Source organism: Trachypithecus francoisi, unplaced genomic scaffold (assembly GCF_009764315.1).
Source record: "Trachypithecus francoisi isolate TF-2019V2 unplaced genomic scaffold, Tfra_2.0 Lachesis_group8, whole genome shotgun sequence".
In the NCBI taxonomy this organism is placed as follows: domain Eukaryota; kingdom Metazoa; phylum Chordata; class Mammalia; order Primates; family Cercopithecidae; genus Trachypithecus; species Trachypithecus francoisi.
Window position 1 is genome coordinate 3,197,802 of NW_022681473.1, and position 16,990 is coordinate 3,214,791.

At 54.2% G+C, this 16,990-nt stretch overlaps 1 protein-coding gene across 3 annotated transcripts; it reads left to right on the forward strand.

Annotated features, from left to right (window-relative positions):
• Nucleotides 1-489: 489 nt before the first annotated feature.
• DHCR7 (7-dehydrocholesterol reductase) lies at nt 490-14,879 on the forward strand. Of its 3 annotated transcripts, none has more exons than XM_033204548.1 (9): nt 490-654; nt 1,232-1,356; nt 4,297-4,400; nt 5,045-5,267; nt 6,833-6,923; nt 7,749-7,962; nt 10,173-10,377; nt 11,291-11,422; nt 13,421-14,879. In XM_033204548.1, exons 3-9 carry the CDS (start codon nt 4,303-4,305, stop codon nt 13,883-13,885), a joined length of 1,428 nt encoding a protein of 475 aa, XP_033060439.1. In that variant the 5' UTR covers nt 490-654; nt 1,232-1,356; nt 4,297-4,302; the 3' UTR covers nt 13,886-14,879. The 3 variants fall into 3 exon arrangements, with proteins under 3 accessions (XP_033060439.1, XP_033060440.1, XP_033060441.1); XM_033204549.1 differs by having other exon boundaries at nt 502-605; nt 13,421-14,872; XM_033204550.1 differs by having other exon boundaries at nt 558-677; nt 13,421-14,872.
• The last annotated feature ends 2,111 nt before the right edge of the window (nt 14,880-16,990 follow it).

Below are 16,990 nucleotides of genomic sequence, written 5' to 3' on the forward strand. Positions count from 1 at the left end.
CTTTGGCGGTCTCCCAGCGGCGAGCCTTCCCTGACATCCATGTGTTTACCTGATCGTTTTCTTCGCACCGGGACGTAAGCCCTAGGAGCAGGGAGTGTGTCTATTTCGCTCCTTGCGGTGCACCGGCGCCTGGACATAGGCTCCATCAATGTGCATCGCGAGCCGCTGAAGCCCCATTTGCCGAGGAGGAAATTGAGGCACGATCATCCAGGTGATGAGCCTGGCACGTTCTCCGCACGGCCCACGTGGCCTCCCCGCCCCGCCCCACACCCGGCTGGTCCTAGCGGATCCAGACCAAGCGCGGGAAGCTGCGCCCACCCGCGGGGGCCGGGGAGGGGCGGCGGGGCGGCGGGGCGGGGCCTGGGCCGTCAATCTCGAGTCTGGCCGCTGCCGAGTGGCGGGCGCGGTGGGCCCGGAGTCAGCTCAGGCGTCTCGGCCAATCGCGGGGCGCGCGACCGACGGGCGTCCGGGGTTCGCCTTCGATTGGCGGGCAATCGCTGACGTCATCCGGGGGCGGGCACCCCTGCCCTGCCGGTGACTCCGGCCCCTGGCTAGAGGGTAGGCGGCGAGGAGCAGCGCGAGCAGGCTAAGGGGAGCGTGCGCAGGTGAGGCCAGGGGAAGGTGGTCGCAGGTGAGGTGCCGAGGTGTGCGCAGGTGAGGGGCCGAGGTGTGCGCAGGTGAGACCAGGGGAAGGTGTGCGCAGTGGGGGGCGCGTGCCCAGGTGAGCAGGTGCCCACTCACAGGGCGAGGGTGGGGTCAGGGGCAGGGGACGTGCGCGCAGGTGGGGACGGGGACCTGCGCGCGCTAGTGGGGACAGGGTCCGGCTCACAGGCTAGGGGCAACTGGGGCTCCGGGGAGGCGGGGCGGAGGCGTGGATAGTCCCCCCCTCCCCCACGAGCCGGCCCCGAGGGATGCTCTGTCTCCGCGCCGTCTGGAGCTTCCCTGGGCGAAGGCTGCCTGGCTCCGGGGTCGGCTCCTGGCCCCGTGCTGCGCTCCGCGGCGGCGCTTTCTCCTGCCCCACCTGTTGTTCGCCTCTTTGTCAGTGCTGAGCCAGGCACAGCAGCTCTGCGATGGGACTGGCTTGTCCGCCGCCCTACCTGACATGCGGCTGTTGAAGCCCTGAGCGCTCACCTTGTGCCTCTTGCCTGACTCCAACTGTGGACCTTGAGCGTCTGCCCTCTCCTGAAATGTCAGCTCCCTGGGATCTTATTCATCTTTGTGTCCCCTGCAGGACTTTAGCCGGTTGAGAAGGATCAAGCAGGCATTTGGGGCACAGGTGTCTAGAAACTTTTAAGGGGCCAGTTCAAGAAGGAAAACTTCCCTTCTGCTGTGAAACTATTTGGCAAGAGGCTGGAGGTAAGTGTGTCTCAGTGCCCTGGATCCTGGGCGCAGGCTATGGCTTCACAGCGTTGAAAGTACGGACAGACTGGTCCACCAGCTCTCGAGTGCCAATGACTGTCTGTGCCTCTTATGAGTAAAGTACAACATACCAGAGCACCTCCCCCTCGTCTGTTCCCAGCCATCTATTGGGAAGGATGTTACTTAGATATTTGTTGCAAAACTCAATGCTTATGACTAAAGAGCTGACTCCTGGGTGACTGAACTCTGTAGTAAGCGAAAAGTACTTCTTAGGTCTTGTTTTAATTCCTTTTGACAACATTCTCCCAGTGGCTTTTTCACACTTTGGTTCTGAGGTTACACATCCTCTGACCCTTTGCAATTTTCTGGTATTTTGCATAATTGATAATGTTGGTACCAGGCATTGTTCCCTCGTAGCTTATCCATGACTTGGGGCAGGAAGAATGCCACCCCCTTCTACTTAGCCTTCCTGTAAGGCAAGTGTGCATGTGGGTGGTCTGGATTAACACTAGTCAGTGTGGAAACTAGGGATCGGAGGGAGTGGGGGCACTGAGCTGGTAAGTTTTGGTTGGGAAGAAACTAAACTTGTATCTTACCTTGATGAGAGCCTGTGGGAGAGGAACTGGCTTGTCCGGGTGGCTCTGATCTTGAGATCAGACTCACTAGCACGTCAGTTTTTCTCAGAAGCAGTTTTCTTTCATCCACTTTGATTTTACAGATATAAGGAGAGTGACTGGCACTCACCAGGCTCTGTATTCAGTATTTGGGGCCGTAGAGAGACACTGTCTCTTCCCATCAAGAACTCTTCGTCCTGCTTTGTACATCATAGGAACTTCAGAAACTAACTTGTGTAAATTGAAAAGTGCTACTACTGCAGTTCTCACACTGCATAAGGAAAACGTCTTTCATCATTGAAATTTTTTAAATGAGTGTAAATTTTTATTAAAGTCGTTCATGCTCACATTTTTAAAATAATCAGTGTTAAAAGGCTTCCAAAGAAATAGTCTCTATCACATCCCACGTCGACAGTCTTGCTTGCCAGCAGCAAACACTTTTCATTCTTTTTTTTTTTTTTTTTGAGACAGAGTCTCCCTCTGTCGTCCAGGCTGGAGTGCAGTGGCCGGATCTCAGCTCACTGCAAGCTCCACCTCCCGGGTTCCAGCCATTCTCCTGCCTCAGCCTCCCAAGTGGCTGGGACTACAGGCGCCGCCACCTCGCCCGGCTAGTTTTTTTTTTTGTATTTTTTAGTAGAGACGGAGTTTCACCGTGTTAGCCAGGATGGTCTCGATCTCCTGACCTCGTGATCCGCCCGTCTCGGCCTCCCAAAGTGCTGGGATTACAGGCGTGAGCCACCGCGCCTGGCCTACACTTTTCATTCTTTTAGCTACTTTTGTGTTGTTGTATGTACCTACTTATTTCTAAGTAATTTACTTTTAGCATCTCTAACTTTGCAAATTTCCTTCTGCACGTACAATAATCAATAGAGAATACATTATTATGACAAAGTTACCATTATTCATTGTTGAGCCAAGTAAGGTCCTATAATAATGGTTTGGTTTCTTTTTTCCTCTCTTGTATGACTTTTTATTTTTCCTGGAGTTAACAGTTGCCTTGCTTTTTTTTTTTTTTTTAATTTTGTAAGGTTTCTATGCATCTGTCATTCATTTTTTTTTTTTCTGGATGCTGTAACTGAGCTGTCACATATCAATAATTTTCCTACACATTCGGATGCAACAAAATTCATCATTTTCATTTCCTCTCTTTCCTAGACATTCATCTTGTACTAATGTGGTCTAGTTTCTGCCTAGTCCTGCTGCATAGCTGTCCTCTTGGGACTTGCCCATGCCCTTTTGTGGACATCGCTTCAGCAACTCTCTTGGGTCTCCAGTTTCTTGGATCCTTTGTTGTTGTCTTTGAGTAATAGTTCTCATAGGAATAGAATTCTAGGTTGCAAAAAAGTTTTCCTCAGAATTTTGAAGTTTTTCGTCATTGTCTTCTAGAATCCAGCTTGCTGTCGAGAAATCTAAGGCTACCATGATTTTTACTCCTGGTTTTTCTCTAAAAGCTTTCAAGAGCATCTTTTTTAAAAATCTCTGATATTTTAAAGTTTCACAGTTATGAACTTGTTCTGGAAGTGGGGATGTCACTGCTTCCTCCAAATTATAACCATGTAGAGCAGCTGTGGGTACCTAGAGACATTCTGTGTTCTCTCCGCCTTTTTTTGTAGGGTGATTATTGAGGGCCCCATATAGGCAGCTGTTCTAGGCCCTGGTAGTAGAACAATGAGGAGGACACACAATTCCTGCCCTTGGGAAACTTACACTCTAGTGAGGGGAGACAGACGATACACACACACAAATGAATACTTCTAGGCGATGGGGAGAGTTACTGAGAAAATTAAGTACCCAGTGGAGGGCCTTGGCAGGGAACCTGGGGAGCAGCTGCTTCAGATTGGCTGGGAGAGAAGATCTCCCAAGGAGGGGACATTTTACATGAGCCCTGAACAAGGACACCTGCAAATGTGCTCTAAGCAGAGGAAGTCAGTGCCACGGGTGACTTAAACTGTGTTCAAGGATGAGTGAAGACTCCTGTGTTCCTGGAGCCAAGAGGAATAGGGGAGAGTGGTATGTAGGAGGGAGGCGGGAGCCAATTTGTGCTGTAAGAGGGAGGGGCATTGTGCCATGTTTGGAGAATGAACTGAGACTAGCAAGAGCAACCATAGGAAGGTCAGGTGGGAGGTGATTGCAGGGTCCAAAGGAGACAGTCTAAGACAAGATGATCTTTTCCCTGCATGGAATCCGCTGTCAGGGACAAGGTACCGGGAAGGTGTGCACAGGAGGCCAGCCCTGCCAGGCCCAGGAGCAGTGGTGGATACAACAGGGAAAGGTGGTGTCTGTTATTTGAGGGACAATGTTAGCAAGGTTCTCCTTCTTGTAGGGCCCAATGGCTGCAAAATCACAACCCAACATTCCCAAAGCCAAGAGTCTAGACGGCGTCACCAATGACAGAACTGCATCTCAAGGGCAGTGGGGCCGTGCCTGGTAAGGATCTTGCCTGTTCTCCCAGCTAGAATGTAAAGTGTGGTCTCAGAACTTCCCAGCCTTTGGAATTGTATGGACCCAAAGGAATGAAAGACCTATTTAAAAGAAAACATTTTTTTTTTTTTTGTCAAGACTCATGAAAGGTAAGCAGTTTCCCACTTTATAAAGTAAGGAATTAGAAAAAGAAACTAGAAATCATGGTCAGCCAACAACGTAGAAAAAAAGATATGGGCTTAAAGAGCAGCTGGGGCCTTCCCACCACCCTGGAGTATGACCTGTTGTCACAGCTCCCGTTTCGCCATGGAGCCATGGGGACTTCGTGTGGGGCGAGTGTCCTCTCCGGCCTGAAACTAGGGAAACCACTGGCCTTGGTGGTTGTGAAAAACCTACCTGCACTCGTATTCTGAGCTCTGGGCCTTCCGTGGGGGCCACAGGTTGTGCCACCAGTTAATCAACCACAGTAAAGCAGGCATGTTGAGTGGCTTCCTTGCCCACAAGGAGGGCCCATGCTAGGAGCTGATGCCTTCTCTCATGGGGTGCTGGTGGGTTTGAGCAACAGGTCCTCCACACAAGAGCCTCTTAGGGTCCTGGTGGGGCCCGGGGCGGATGGGCCCCCGTGTGACTGCCTGCATCCGTCCTCGCAGGGAGGTGGACTGGTTTTCACTGGGGAGCATCATCTTCCTCCTGCTGTGCGCGCCCTTCATCGTCTACTACTTCATCATGGTGTGTGACCAGTACAACTGCGCCCTGACCGGCCCCGTGGTGGACATCGCCACTGGGCGTGCTCGGCTGTCAGACATCTGGGCCAAGACTCCACCTATAACGAGGAAAGCCGCCCAGCTCTATACCTTGTGGGTCACCTTCCAGGTCAGCAGCCCCTGCCCTGGGGTCGGGGCACAGCAGGTGGGGAGTGTGCCCACTCAGGTTGACATCTGGGTTCCCGGGACCCAGCAGGGCATTCCCTGGTGTGTTCAGATTCATCCTCAGATGTCAGGCAGAAGGCACCTGTCACAGCAGTGTTCGATACGCCTTCACGGCATGCCTGCATGCAGTTGCTGGGCACGCCCAGCTCTGCAGGGACAAACTGAGGATAGGAGCAAAATCCGGTGGGAGGGCAGGGCTGGCCCGAGGAAGCCCCATAGTCGGCAGGAGTCATGTCTTGCACCAGGTCTGGAAAGGAGCATCTCAGTCCCCAAAGGGACGCTCTCAGTCATGAGATGCCACTCACGAGGCAGGGCTGTTTCCCCACAGGCAGTCGAGATCCACGATGTTCTCAGCTCTGTGGTGTCCCCACTGGCTTCCCGGTCCAGAGGGAGTTCCAGGAAGGGGTTGTTGTAAACCTGGCACACACAGGGGTGGTGCTGATTGCCTGAACCCAGGAAAAGGTTTCCAGGGAAACGGTGCTAGAAAGAGACAGGCCTGGGTTTTCCTTCCTGGGAGGGAGGAAGGCTCAGATTCTGATTAGCTGTTTCTCCGCAGGGTCCAAGCTTTTGGGCTCCAGAATACTTCTCAGTTCAGATCTCTTGGTCCCTTTGAGTGAACAAGGGCAGTGTGAATCACAAATAGACACAGAGCAGGAACCCACCTGTCCATCAATAGATGAATGGACACACAGGACAGAGAACACTGTGCCCACTGTGGGACACTATTTGGCAGTGGAAGGGAATGAAGCTCTGATGCCACTAGGCGGATGACCGTTGAAGACAGCGCTGAGCGAGAGAAGCCAGTCAGAGGCTGCATACCGTGTGGTTCCATGTATATGCAATGCCCAGCACAGGCAAATCCACAGAGGCAGAAAGCTCAGTGGCAGCCAGGGGCGGCAGGGACAGGGAACTCAGAATGACTGTGGAGGGGAACCACATTTTCTTTTATGGTGATGAAAAATTCTGGAATTAGCAGTGATGGGTGTACAACTAGTGATGTAAATGTGCTAACTGCCACTGAATTGTGCACTTTAAAAGGGTGAATTTTAGCCAGGTGTGGTGGTGCACACCTGTAATCCTGGCTACTTGGGAGGCTGAGGTGGAAGGATCACTTGAGCTCAGGAGGTCAACGCTGCAGTGAGCTATGACTGCACCACTGCACTCCAGCCTGGGTGGTAGAGCAAGACGTCATCTCAAAAAATAGATTTATATATCAAGAAAAGGTGAATTTTGTGGGATTCTCCATTTTTAAAGGTGACTGGGAGGGATCTGTGCCCTCTCCTGAGGGGCGAATGGAGCCCCTCCCAACCAGGGAAGGGAGAACATGTTGGCACCTTCCCTGGTTGATGAGTTTATTGTCTCAGAACCCCCTTCAAAACCCACAGCTCAGCAGTGTGAGCTTCCAGGAGCCATAAATGCTTTGGGAAAAAAAAGACTATGATTGTGAGTCTCATGTCCCTGCTATGTGTGCCCCTTTGCAGGGGAGATCAGGCTGCTTGTGTGTTTCAGGTGCTCCTGTACACGTCTCTCCCTGACTTCTGCCATAAGTTTCTACCCGGCTACGTAGGAGGCATCCAGGAGGGGGCTGTGACCCCTGCAGGTAGCCGCCTCCCCTTCACCCTCCCCAGGCTCCCGTTCCTGGCCCTTCCTCTCAGGGACCTGTCCTTCCCCACACTGCTTCATCACTAAGACTTGTCACAGGATAGAAATCCATTTTGCTTGGATTTTTCACAGCAGCAGTCCTCAAAACCATTGAGGGCAGCTGGGGCCATCCCACACCCAGATTAGAAATCACTTTCCTGGGTAAGGAGGGAATGGGTGGGTCCAGCTTCTTTCCAGCCCCATAGCAGGGGGTGCGCTGGGCCCATGGAGCTTCCTGCAGAGACCACCGTGCCTTCCTCTGGGCTGTCCATGGGAGACCTTGTCTGTTCATTCCTCGCCATCATTGAGAACCCATGAGGAGCCTGGCTTCATGCCTCGCACGTGGGTGCAGACTGGAACCTCACCCCGACTCTGCCCTGAGAGACTCCCTGTTTTTGGGGTGGGGGGTGGGCTGAGGCACTCCCCAACAATTACAGATGGGACCAGGGACACCACAGGGACATCCTCACTTGCTTCTGCCCCTCGGCCCTGACCTCCCTGTCAGACTGCGCACCTGTCACTCAGCCTATGGTCAGTTAGCACGATGCAGAACCAAAGGATGAACTCAGCCTCCTCTCCCTCTTCCCACGAATTAGGAGGAGCAGACAGTTCCTTGGCCAAGGGTGTAGGGGCCTCAGAGATGGTGCCTGGGGCCCCGGACGAGGGTCTGCAGCAGTAGAGGCCCAGAAAGTGACCAGAGCCCCCGCCAGGCATGCTTCAGCCCAGCCAAGCTCCTCACTACAGGCTGGGAAAGCACCTTGATTTCTGAATCCTTCGTCTGCAGGGGTTGTGAACAAGTATCAGATCAACGGCCTGCAAGCCTGGCTCCTCACGCACCTGCTCTGGTTTGCAAACGCTCATCTCCTGTCCTGGTTCTCGCCCACCATCATCTTCGATAACTGGATCCCATTGCTGTGGTGTGCCAACATCCTTGGCTATGCTGTCTCCACCTTCGCCATGGTCAAGGGCTACTTCTTCCCCACCAGCGCCAGAGACTGGTACGTTCTTAGCAGCGGGTCCAGCCTGATGTGGAAAGTGGAAACTTCCACCCCTGGCCTTTCTTGCTGCCTGGGGCAGGTGGTTGTAAAGCCCTGAGCACTGAGAATCCATGGAAGAAGAGGAGGGGATGGAGCTTGCTTCACCCTGGGGAACATCCTTTCTGAATGTTTGCCGGCTTCTCCAGCCTTGGCAAGAATGCAGCTGAAGATGGCCAGGTCAGATGTGGTGACCAAGTCATTGTCTTTAGGGCTGGCGTGGGGGTAGGGAAGCCAGGAAGAACTTCTGGCAGCCCATTGCCTCTTTCTTTGGATTAGCTGGTAAGGCCCAGAACAAGCTTCGTGAAGAGTCTTGTTGTCCCTGTGGCTTTAATGTAACAGCTTCCCAGGAGAGCCCTGCTGGCTTGTACCCATTCTCATGGAAGCCTTGGCTGGACAGCGGTCAGCCAGTCATCTGTCTGTCCACTCATCCATTCACCTGCCCATCTCCCCACCCACCCACCCATCCACCGGTTCACCTACATACTCACCCATCATCCACCCACCCATCACCCCATCCTATTCACCCACTCACCCATCCACATCTACCCATCACCTCATCCCATTCACCTGCCTACCAATGCATCATCCACCCACCCTCATCCATCCACCTATCCATCATCCACAGCCACCCACCCATCATCCATCCGTCTACCCTCCCATCATCCATTCATCCATCTGCCCATCCACCTACCCACCCACCTACACATCTAGCCACCCACCCATCCACCTGCCCATCTCCCCATCCATCCACCTACCCACCCAACCGTCCATCATCCGTCTCATCCACCTGCCCATCCACCCTCCACCCCATCCGTCTACCCACCTGTCATCCATTTGTCCATCCACCTACCCATGCACCTACACATCTAGCCACCCACCCATCCACCTGCCCGTCATCCATCCACCTACCCATCCATCCACTCTATCAGGGCCTGTAATGGCGTGTGCTGAGGGGAAGGGATGCATTCATTCCATCCAGGTCAACCTCCTGCCTGAGCAATGTCTGCAGCTCCTGACCGGCCTCCCTTACCATCTCAGGCCCTCCTAGCTGGCTCCCTCCGGTTCCCTGGGTGACGCTTCTGAACACACCTGATCCCTGCCACCCTGCGCCCCAGCTCAACCCTGCCTATCATTTATCCATCCACCTGCTCCTCTTCCCATCCCATTCATCCATCCTTCCACCCACTCACCCTCTTATCCATGCATCCATCCATCCATCCATCCATCTATCATAAACCAATGTTTGGTGGGATTCTCTTGTGGACACTTGTAGGCAGTGGGACTTACAGTTCAGTTTCGGGGATCCAAAAAACCACAGTGTGGTTTACGCCTAGGCTTTTGGGAAGTGTTTCTGGAGAATGACACTTTGTAGCTTGTGTGTTATCAGATAATGAGCCTGGCCTTCAATGGCTCCTTTAGATCATCCTTGCCACCTTATAGTCATGTCAATGGCTGTGGACTTTGTGTGTTTTGCTTTTTGCTACTTAACCCTACCTGAGGGAACTGGACGTGAAAATAGGATTTTCTAGTTAACACAGAAATTGCTCTGTGTCCGCAGCCAGCTAGACCGAGCCAGGGTCTCCACAGGGGTTATCTCAGCTGATGCTCTGGCCCTCCAGGGATTGGGGGATTCAGGTAACTGGTCAAAGAACTTGTCCTGCACATGCTGGAAGCCGGGCCCAGGGTGCGTTTATCATTCTCTACGTTGGCGTGATTATGTCACTCACCCATGAGGACCCACATGCCCTGAGTCTACTTCAAACCACGTGCTTGGGCCCCAGAACGTAATCTCAGTGCAGTTGAGCCAGTTCTTTGGCTCACCTGTGCCATGCATTAAGGGCATCTGGAGAAGGGTAGAGAGAAGCCCAGGTACCAGCCCAGAGCCAGTCTCCCACCCTCCCGGGCGCAGAGCAGGTGCCCAGGGGCTTCTGCTAAGGATGTCTCTTCTGAGCAGCAGCTGAACACAAAGGAGAATGAATGAGGTGCAGGAACCAGCCAGCTGAAGCGTTCCAGCTGTGGGGGTCCCGGCGGCTCGTGGCCAGCCTCTGCCTGTGCCGTCTCATGTTACCCTTTAGGACCCTGGGCCAGTGCTGGGCTCTCACTAAGCAAGGTGGTCCCATCTTGTGAGATATGCTCATCCACTAAATGTATCTTTTATTTATATTTTCAAGCAAATTCACAGGCAATTTCTTTTACAACTACATGATGGGTGTCGAGTTTAACCCTCGGATCGGGAAGTGGTTTGACTTCAAGCTGTTCTTCAATGGGCGCCCTGGGATCGTCGCCTGGACGCTCATCAACCTGTCCTTCGCAGCAAAGCAGCGGGAGCTCCACGGCCACGTGACCAATGCCATGGTCTTGGTCAATGTCCTGCAGGTGCCTGTCATGGCTGGAGAGGGTGGAACGCCGATACCGGTGGGCTCTGGGGAAACCCAAGAGCTGGAGTGTGTTTCCATGACCTTCATCTACCGCTTGTAAAAGAGAGTCAGCCGCCCTCCCCAGGTGTCACCAGGAAGCGGCCGAAGAGCATGTGGTGAAGGAAGCCATCCTGGGTGCCTGTCTCTGCCAGCCCTGGGAGGGGAGGAGGCAGGTTCTACGCAGCCAGGCATGGTCCGGGAAGGTCTCCCTTGGGGATTACACCTGGGTAGAATCTGGGGGTGCGTGGGAGTTAACCTGGTAGAGTGGAGGCAAGACGGCGTGCTCCAGGCACCCCCTGTAGGGAGAGAGGGTGGCAAGTCTGGGACACTCAGGAACGTCCCACATCCTGTGCAGAGAGCTTTCAGGAGCTCGGAGGCAGGTGAGGCTGGAGGCCTTATGGAAATCGTCTTCTTTATCTTAAAAGCAGCAAGACCCGGAAAGTGTGTGCTGAGCTGGGGTGCAGGGTGGCAGGGATCAGGTGTGTTTAAAAGCGTCACCCAACGAGCTGGTGGGAGCTGGCTAGGAGGGCCCTAGAGGGTGAAGGAGGCCGGTCAGGATCTGGTGACATTGCTCAGGCAGGAGGTTGACCTGGTTGGGATGAATCCCTTCCCCTTGGCATGTGCCATTGCAGGCCCTGAGAACCTGGGCTGGAAGAGACGCCAGGGCCATGGGCTTGGGGTGGCTCTGAGGACAAGGACACCCTTACCCCTGCCCATGTCCCAGGCAGGAACAGCCCCAGCTACACAGTGAGGAAGCTGCTCAGCAGCTCCCCAAGCGCCCCTTCCTGCATCCGTGTTGAGTGTGATTTCCCCGAGGCCCATCTGGGCCCCAGGAGGGCGGGGGGCAGTCAGCGGCTGCTTCTGTCTTGCAGGCCATCTACGTGATTGACTTCTTCTGGAACGAAACCTGGTACCTGAAGACCATTGACATCTGCCATGACCACTTCGGGTGGTACCTGGGCTGGGGTGACTGTGTCTGGCTGCCTTACCTTTACACGCTGCAGGTGAGGAGGTGGGCAGGGCGGGGGCCGGCTCAGTGGGGCATTTGGCAGACACATGCTAAGCTTTCTCCTTGCAGAAGCCTCTGTCCTTGGGGTCGCCAAAGCTGCTTTCTGTTTCTAGGAAGAAGGGAAGGCCTCGTGTATTAGCCAGCTTGGCCGCCTTGGGCCACCAGCCAGGGAGGTGACCTTGAGCATGTCCCCAACATCTGCAAAGTAGGGCAGATGCCGGCTTAGGGCCAGATGGGGCAGTTGAGGTGGAGGTGGGTCAGTGCGGGTGCTGGCAGCAGGTGTCCTCTTTATTCCTGCCTCCTAGGATGTGCTGGGCACTGGGGCAGGGCTGCCCTGGGGGTTCCAAGACAGTGGGGGACAGCGAGTGGCCTTGTCATTAGCATCAAGCCCCCCACTTCCCTCCCAGCTCAACAAGAGCAGCCCTGCTCTGATTTGGGAGAAATGCTGGGCTCTCAGGTAAGGGATACCAGGTGGCATCTGGTCCCGCATCCTATGCAGGATGCCGTCTGCCCATTTCAAGAGCAAGGAGCCCCCTAGGGACAGAAATAACTCACCCCAGGGCACTTGCTTAGCAGCCCCTGCCCCAGGAGGCTGTGCACAAGTGGAGAGAACCAACGTGGAAAGGCTGTCACCTGTTCAGGATGTGACAGGCCCGGCCTCACCTGTGACAGCCAGTCCTGTGGGATGGAGGTGTGGGTGTCCTGGAGACGCTCACAGCAGAGAGGGCCAGTACCAGGTGGAGGGTGCAGAGCCCCAGCTGGCCCCGTGCTCATACCAGGTGCTTGGAGCCTCCGCATGGCCCACCCGGCCCCATTTCTCCACATGGCTGTCTGCAGGCCTGCTGGTTCTCTGGTTTTATAAACTCCATTTTCCAGGGATGTGAAAACGTAGCAATAGGTCCCACTATATAATAGCTCTTACTTGCTTTAGCCTCTGTGTGTGTCTTGAGATGTATGTACATTTTTTATACTGCATTTGTATTAGTCTTCTCCGGAGAAACAGAATCAATGGAAGGGTGGAGGGTATACGTGTAAGAAAGGGATGTATTTTTCAACTCACGTGATTGAAGGGTGGCTTCAGGGCAGCCTGGAGGCCCAGGGAAGAGTTGATGCTACGCTTAAATAGAAGGCCACTTTTTTTTTTTTTTTTTGGAAGCGGAGTCTCGTTCTGTCACCCAGGCTAGACTGCAGTGGTGTGATCTTGGCTCACTGCAACCTCCACCTCCTGGGTTCAAGCGATTCTCCTGCCTCAGCCTCCCAAGTAGCCTGGATTACAGGTGCACGCCACCACGCCTGGCTAATTTTTGTATTTTTAGTGGAGATGGGATTTTACCACGTTAGTCAGGCTGGTCTCAAACTCCCGACCTTGTGATCCACCTGCCTCAGCCTCCCAAAGTGCTGGGATTACAGGCGTGAGCCACTGTGTGTGGCTGGAGTGAGCCACTGTGGGTGGTCAGAAGGCCACTTTTTAGCAGATTCCCTCTTCTTTGGGGAAGGTGGATCTTCTGTTTCTTAAGGCCTTCAACTGACTGGATGAGGCCCACCCCCATTGTGAAGGGTCGTGCGCTCTGCCTGGTCGACTGATTTGAGAATCTCATCTGAAAAATGCCTTTACAACCAGACTAGTGTTTGATGAAATATCTGGGAACAGTGGCCTGGCCAAGTGGACACATTAAATTGACCATCACAATATTAAATTCAGATTATATTTTTGATACTGTTATATGTTTGATATTTATACTATATGTCATATATAGGGGGTGTATACACACACATACACACACGTAGACAGGTAGAAGGCGGGTGGAGTTACTCATTTAATACCCACAGTACCCCTCGAGGTAAGTGCTTTTGTTCACAGAAGAGAACACTGAGGCAAGGCGTGTCAGAGGCAGAGCTGCGGTTCGACCCCAGGCAGCCGGGCCCCCGAGCCCACACTCCTGTCCTCTCCCTGGGCAAAGCACCGCCTGATCCCTTCCCCCTCATCCCCCAGGGTCTGTACTTGGTGTACCACCCCGTACAGCTGTCCACCCCGCATGCCATGGGCGTCCTGCTGCTGGGCCTGGTGGGTTACTACATCTTCCGGGTGGCCAACCACCAGAAGGACCTCTTCCGCCGCACGGATGGGCGCTGCCTCATCTGGGGCAAGAAGCCAAAGGTCATCGAGTGCTCCTACATGTCCGCAGATGGGCAGAGGCACCACAGCAAGCTGCTGGTGTCAGGCTTCTGGGGCGTGGCCCGTCACTTCAACTATGTCGGCGACCTGATGGGCAGCCTGGCCTACTGCCTGGCCTGTGGCGGCGGCCACCTGCTGCCCTACTTCTACATCATCTACATGGCCATCCTGCTGACCCATCGCTGCCTCCGGGATGAGCACCGCTGCGCCAGCAAGTACGGCCGGGACTGGGAGCGTTACACCGCGGCCGTGCCTTACCGCCTGCTGCCTGGAATCTTCTAAGGGAGCGCCCTAGGGAGAAGCCCTGCGGGGCTGTCAAAAGCATGTTCTGCCAGGTCCATGGGGGCTGGCATCCCAGCTCCAACTGTAGGAGCCTCAGTTTCTTCATCTGTAAACTGGAGAGAGCCCGGCACTTGGCAGGTGTGCAGTACATAATAACGCTCTGTTCCTTGCTTTTGCCTTCAAGGGAATTTCGAGTGTCCACCACTGCCATATTGCCAGCACAGACGGATTTTCCCTCATCAGTGTCTCTAGGGCAGGAGGATTACCCGGTCACCTTTAGTAGTCCTTTGGAGACAATTTACCTGTATTAGGAGCCCAGGCCGCACTACACTCTGCCCACGCTGGTGTCTGCTGCTGAGCAGGTCTTCCCATGTCCTGTCATTAGGCTGCATTTATTCTTGCTAAATAACAGTGGGAGTGGGGTGTGTGGGTTATCCATGTATTGCCTTTCAGCTGCAGATCCCCCCTCCCCTGCCTGCTCTGCAGTCGTGGGCGGGGCCTGTGCACCATTTTTCCTTGGTAGCGTGCATGGTGTTGAACTGGGGCGCTGGGGAGAAAGGGGCTTTCATGTCATTTCCTTCTTGCTCCTGCTGCACAGCTACCAGGGGTTCTCGGCAGACATCCAGGGGCGCTCTGCCTGGAGTGTGCAGACCTCAGAGAGGTCCCAGCACCGACTGTGGCCTTTCAGGTGTAGGCGAGTGGGCTCTGCTCCCTGATTCCCTGTGAGCCCACCTTCTCGAAAGAATTTTCTGCTTGCCCGGTGACTGTGCATGGACTCTGGCTTGAGCAACCCAGGGAACTTCACCCTCGGGGACCTCCCACACCTTCTCCAGCGAGGAGGTCTCAGTCCCGGCCTCGGCAGGGCACCTCCTTTTCTGTGCTTTGTTACCTGGGGCATTCTCCCTCATCCCTAGGGTGTTGTGTGAAGCTCTTTTTAAACTTTGTGCTCTGAGTAGAGTTCATCTTTATATTAAACTTTCCCTGTTCGAATAAATGGCTGTGTGGTTTCTGACTCGTGAATGGGCCTGACCGCAGGTCTGACTGGTATATGCAGGCTCTGTTTCCGGTATGAGAAGGGGTGTCCGAGAGAGACGCTTGGGTGCAGCATCAAAGCGTTGGGTGCCCATGGGTGCCTGGCGCCACCCTGCCCCTCTCCCTCCTGCATCAGCCCTTTGCTGGGGCTGTTTTCAGGTTGGATGTGGAGAGTGTTCCGTTCCCCAAGGAGATGAAACCAGGCTTGGCCCCCTGTCCCCAGCAAGTGAACGGAGAAGCCAGAAAGAAAGTGCCAGGTTTGTCTTGCACCTGGAGAAACGAGAGTTTCACACAGGCAGCCCAGTGCCCATGCCAGGGCAGAGGGCCAAGCTCAGAGTGGCTTCATTGCTTCGCATGAGAACTGGTCCCACAGCTAGGCGGCCTCCCAGACAGCCTGGAGGGCATCGGAACTGTGACCCAGGCTGACTGCGGAGCCCCATTGTTCGTGCACCAGGCCCCACCGCTACCTGTTGGAGGATATGGGCCTCAGGGGTCCCAGGCGTCTGTGCTGGACACACACCACGAGAGTGACTCAAATGCCGGGGAGATGGGAGCACACTGCCCTGCGTGGCTCTGAGCGGAGTAGACCCTGCCTTTTTTTCCCAGACGTTGAGTAAATTCATTTCACAGAGGCTGGGGTGTGGTCGCTGTGAGCTCAGATCTGGGCCTCCTTGCCTGCGTTGGAATCCTGGCCCCAGCATTTAAGAGCTGCATGACCTTGAGCGGACCTACCCTTTCTGAGTCTCAGCTTCCTCTTTTGAAAGGTGAGGGTCATTATTATCTTCCTGCCTTGATGTGAGAAGGGCTTCCCAGGCCAATCTGGCGGGAGAGCTCTCGGTTCAGATGTGGACCTGTCTCTCTCAATTGGCCGAGGGTTGCTTTTGGTTTGGTTTCTGTTTGAGCAGCTTTGCGCTGGGCTGCAGGTTCCTCTTCCATACGCCGTGTGTTTGCACAGTGGGTTCTGCAGATGCAAGGCTGTGACCCAGGCTCTGTCCCACCAGACACGTCTGCCCTCACTCGTCCTCAGATGGAACCAGCTTCTCTCTGGGCAAGAACAGGGTGACCCAAGAGCTCAGATTAGACAGTGCCAGCCTCTACCATTCTCCAGGTACAAAGTGCATTCTGTTCCCAGTGAAGCCACGGTGCCTGCTCCCTGGGAAGCTGGCCTGGCTTTTGCCCCCTTCCAGAGTGAAGGGCAGCTCAGATCGACTGCCAGGGCCATCTGACCTGTGCTGTACGGGGCATGGCACTGCCCACTGATAAGGGGCAGGCATCCGGTACCCTAGGACAGGGTCAGTGCAGGAATCCAGTGGGCACATTCAGAGAGGCTATTTTCCCTTGAGTAGATTTAATCCTGACACACCCCACCCTCCCCCACCTCAGCCTTGGAAAGCGAGGCGAGGCCTTTGTCAGAAACCACCCTGTTTGCTGTTGGCTCCAGCAGATCTGCTTTCTGGTCCATGTTTAACAGTCTTAACAAACTCAGCACATACCTCTGTCCTGGGAGGAGCTGGGCAGATTGTGGGCACTGTCTTTGATGGCAGAGCTGACTTCTTGGGAAACTGAGGCCTGGGGTTTGAAGCAACTCACCCCAAATGACAGAAGTAGCAACTGGTAGAGGCCAAATTTAAACCTCGGGAGGAGAGGTAAAGGGGCAGTGTAGGTCACAGGGTACAAAGTTTGGGTTAGACAGGAGGGTGAGTTTCTGCCATCTGTGGCACAGCACGGTGGGTGACCATAGTTAGGAATGTATTATATATTTCAAAATTGCCAAGAATAAACTTTCAGGGTTCTCACCACACCCACAAAAACACACAGGTGATGTTATGGATATGTTAATTAGCTTGATTGACTCTACAATTTACACAGGTATCAAAACATCACATTGTACCTCATAAATATAAGCAATTGGCTGGGCGCGGTGGCTCAAGCCTGTAATCCCAGCACTTTGGGAGGCCGAGACGGGCGGATCACGAGGTCAGGAGATTGAGACCATCCTGGCTAACATGGTGAAACCCCGTCTCTACTAAAAAAATACAAAAAAACTAGCCGGGCAAGGTGGCGGGCGCCTGT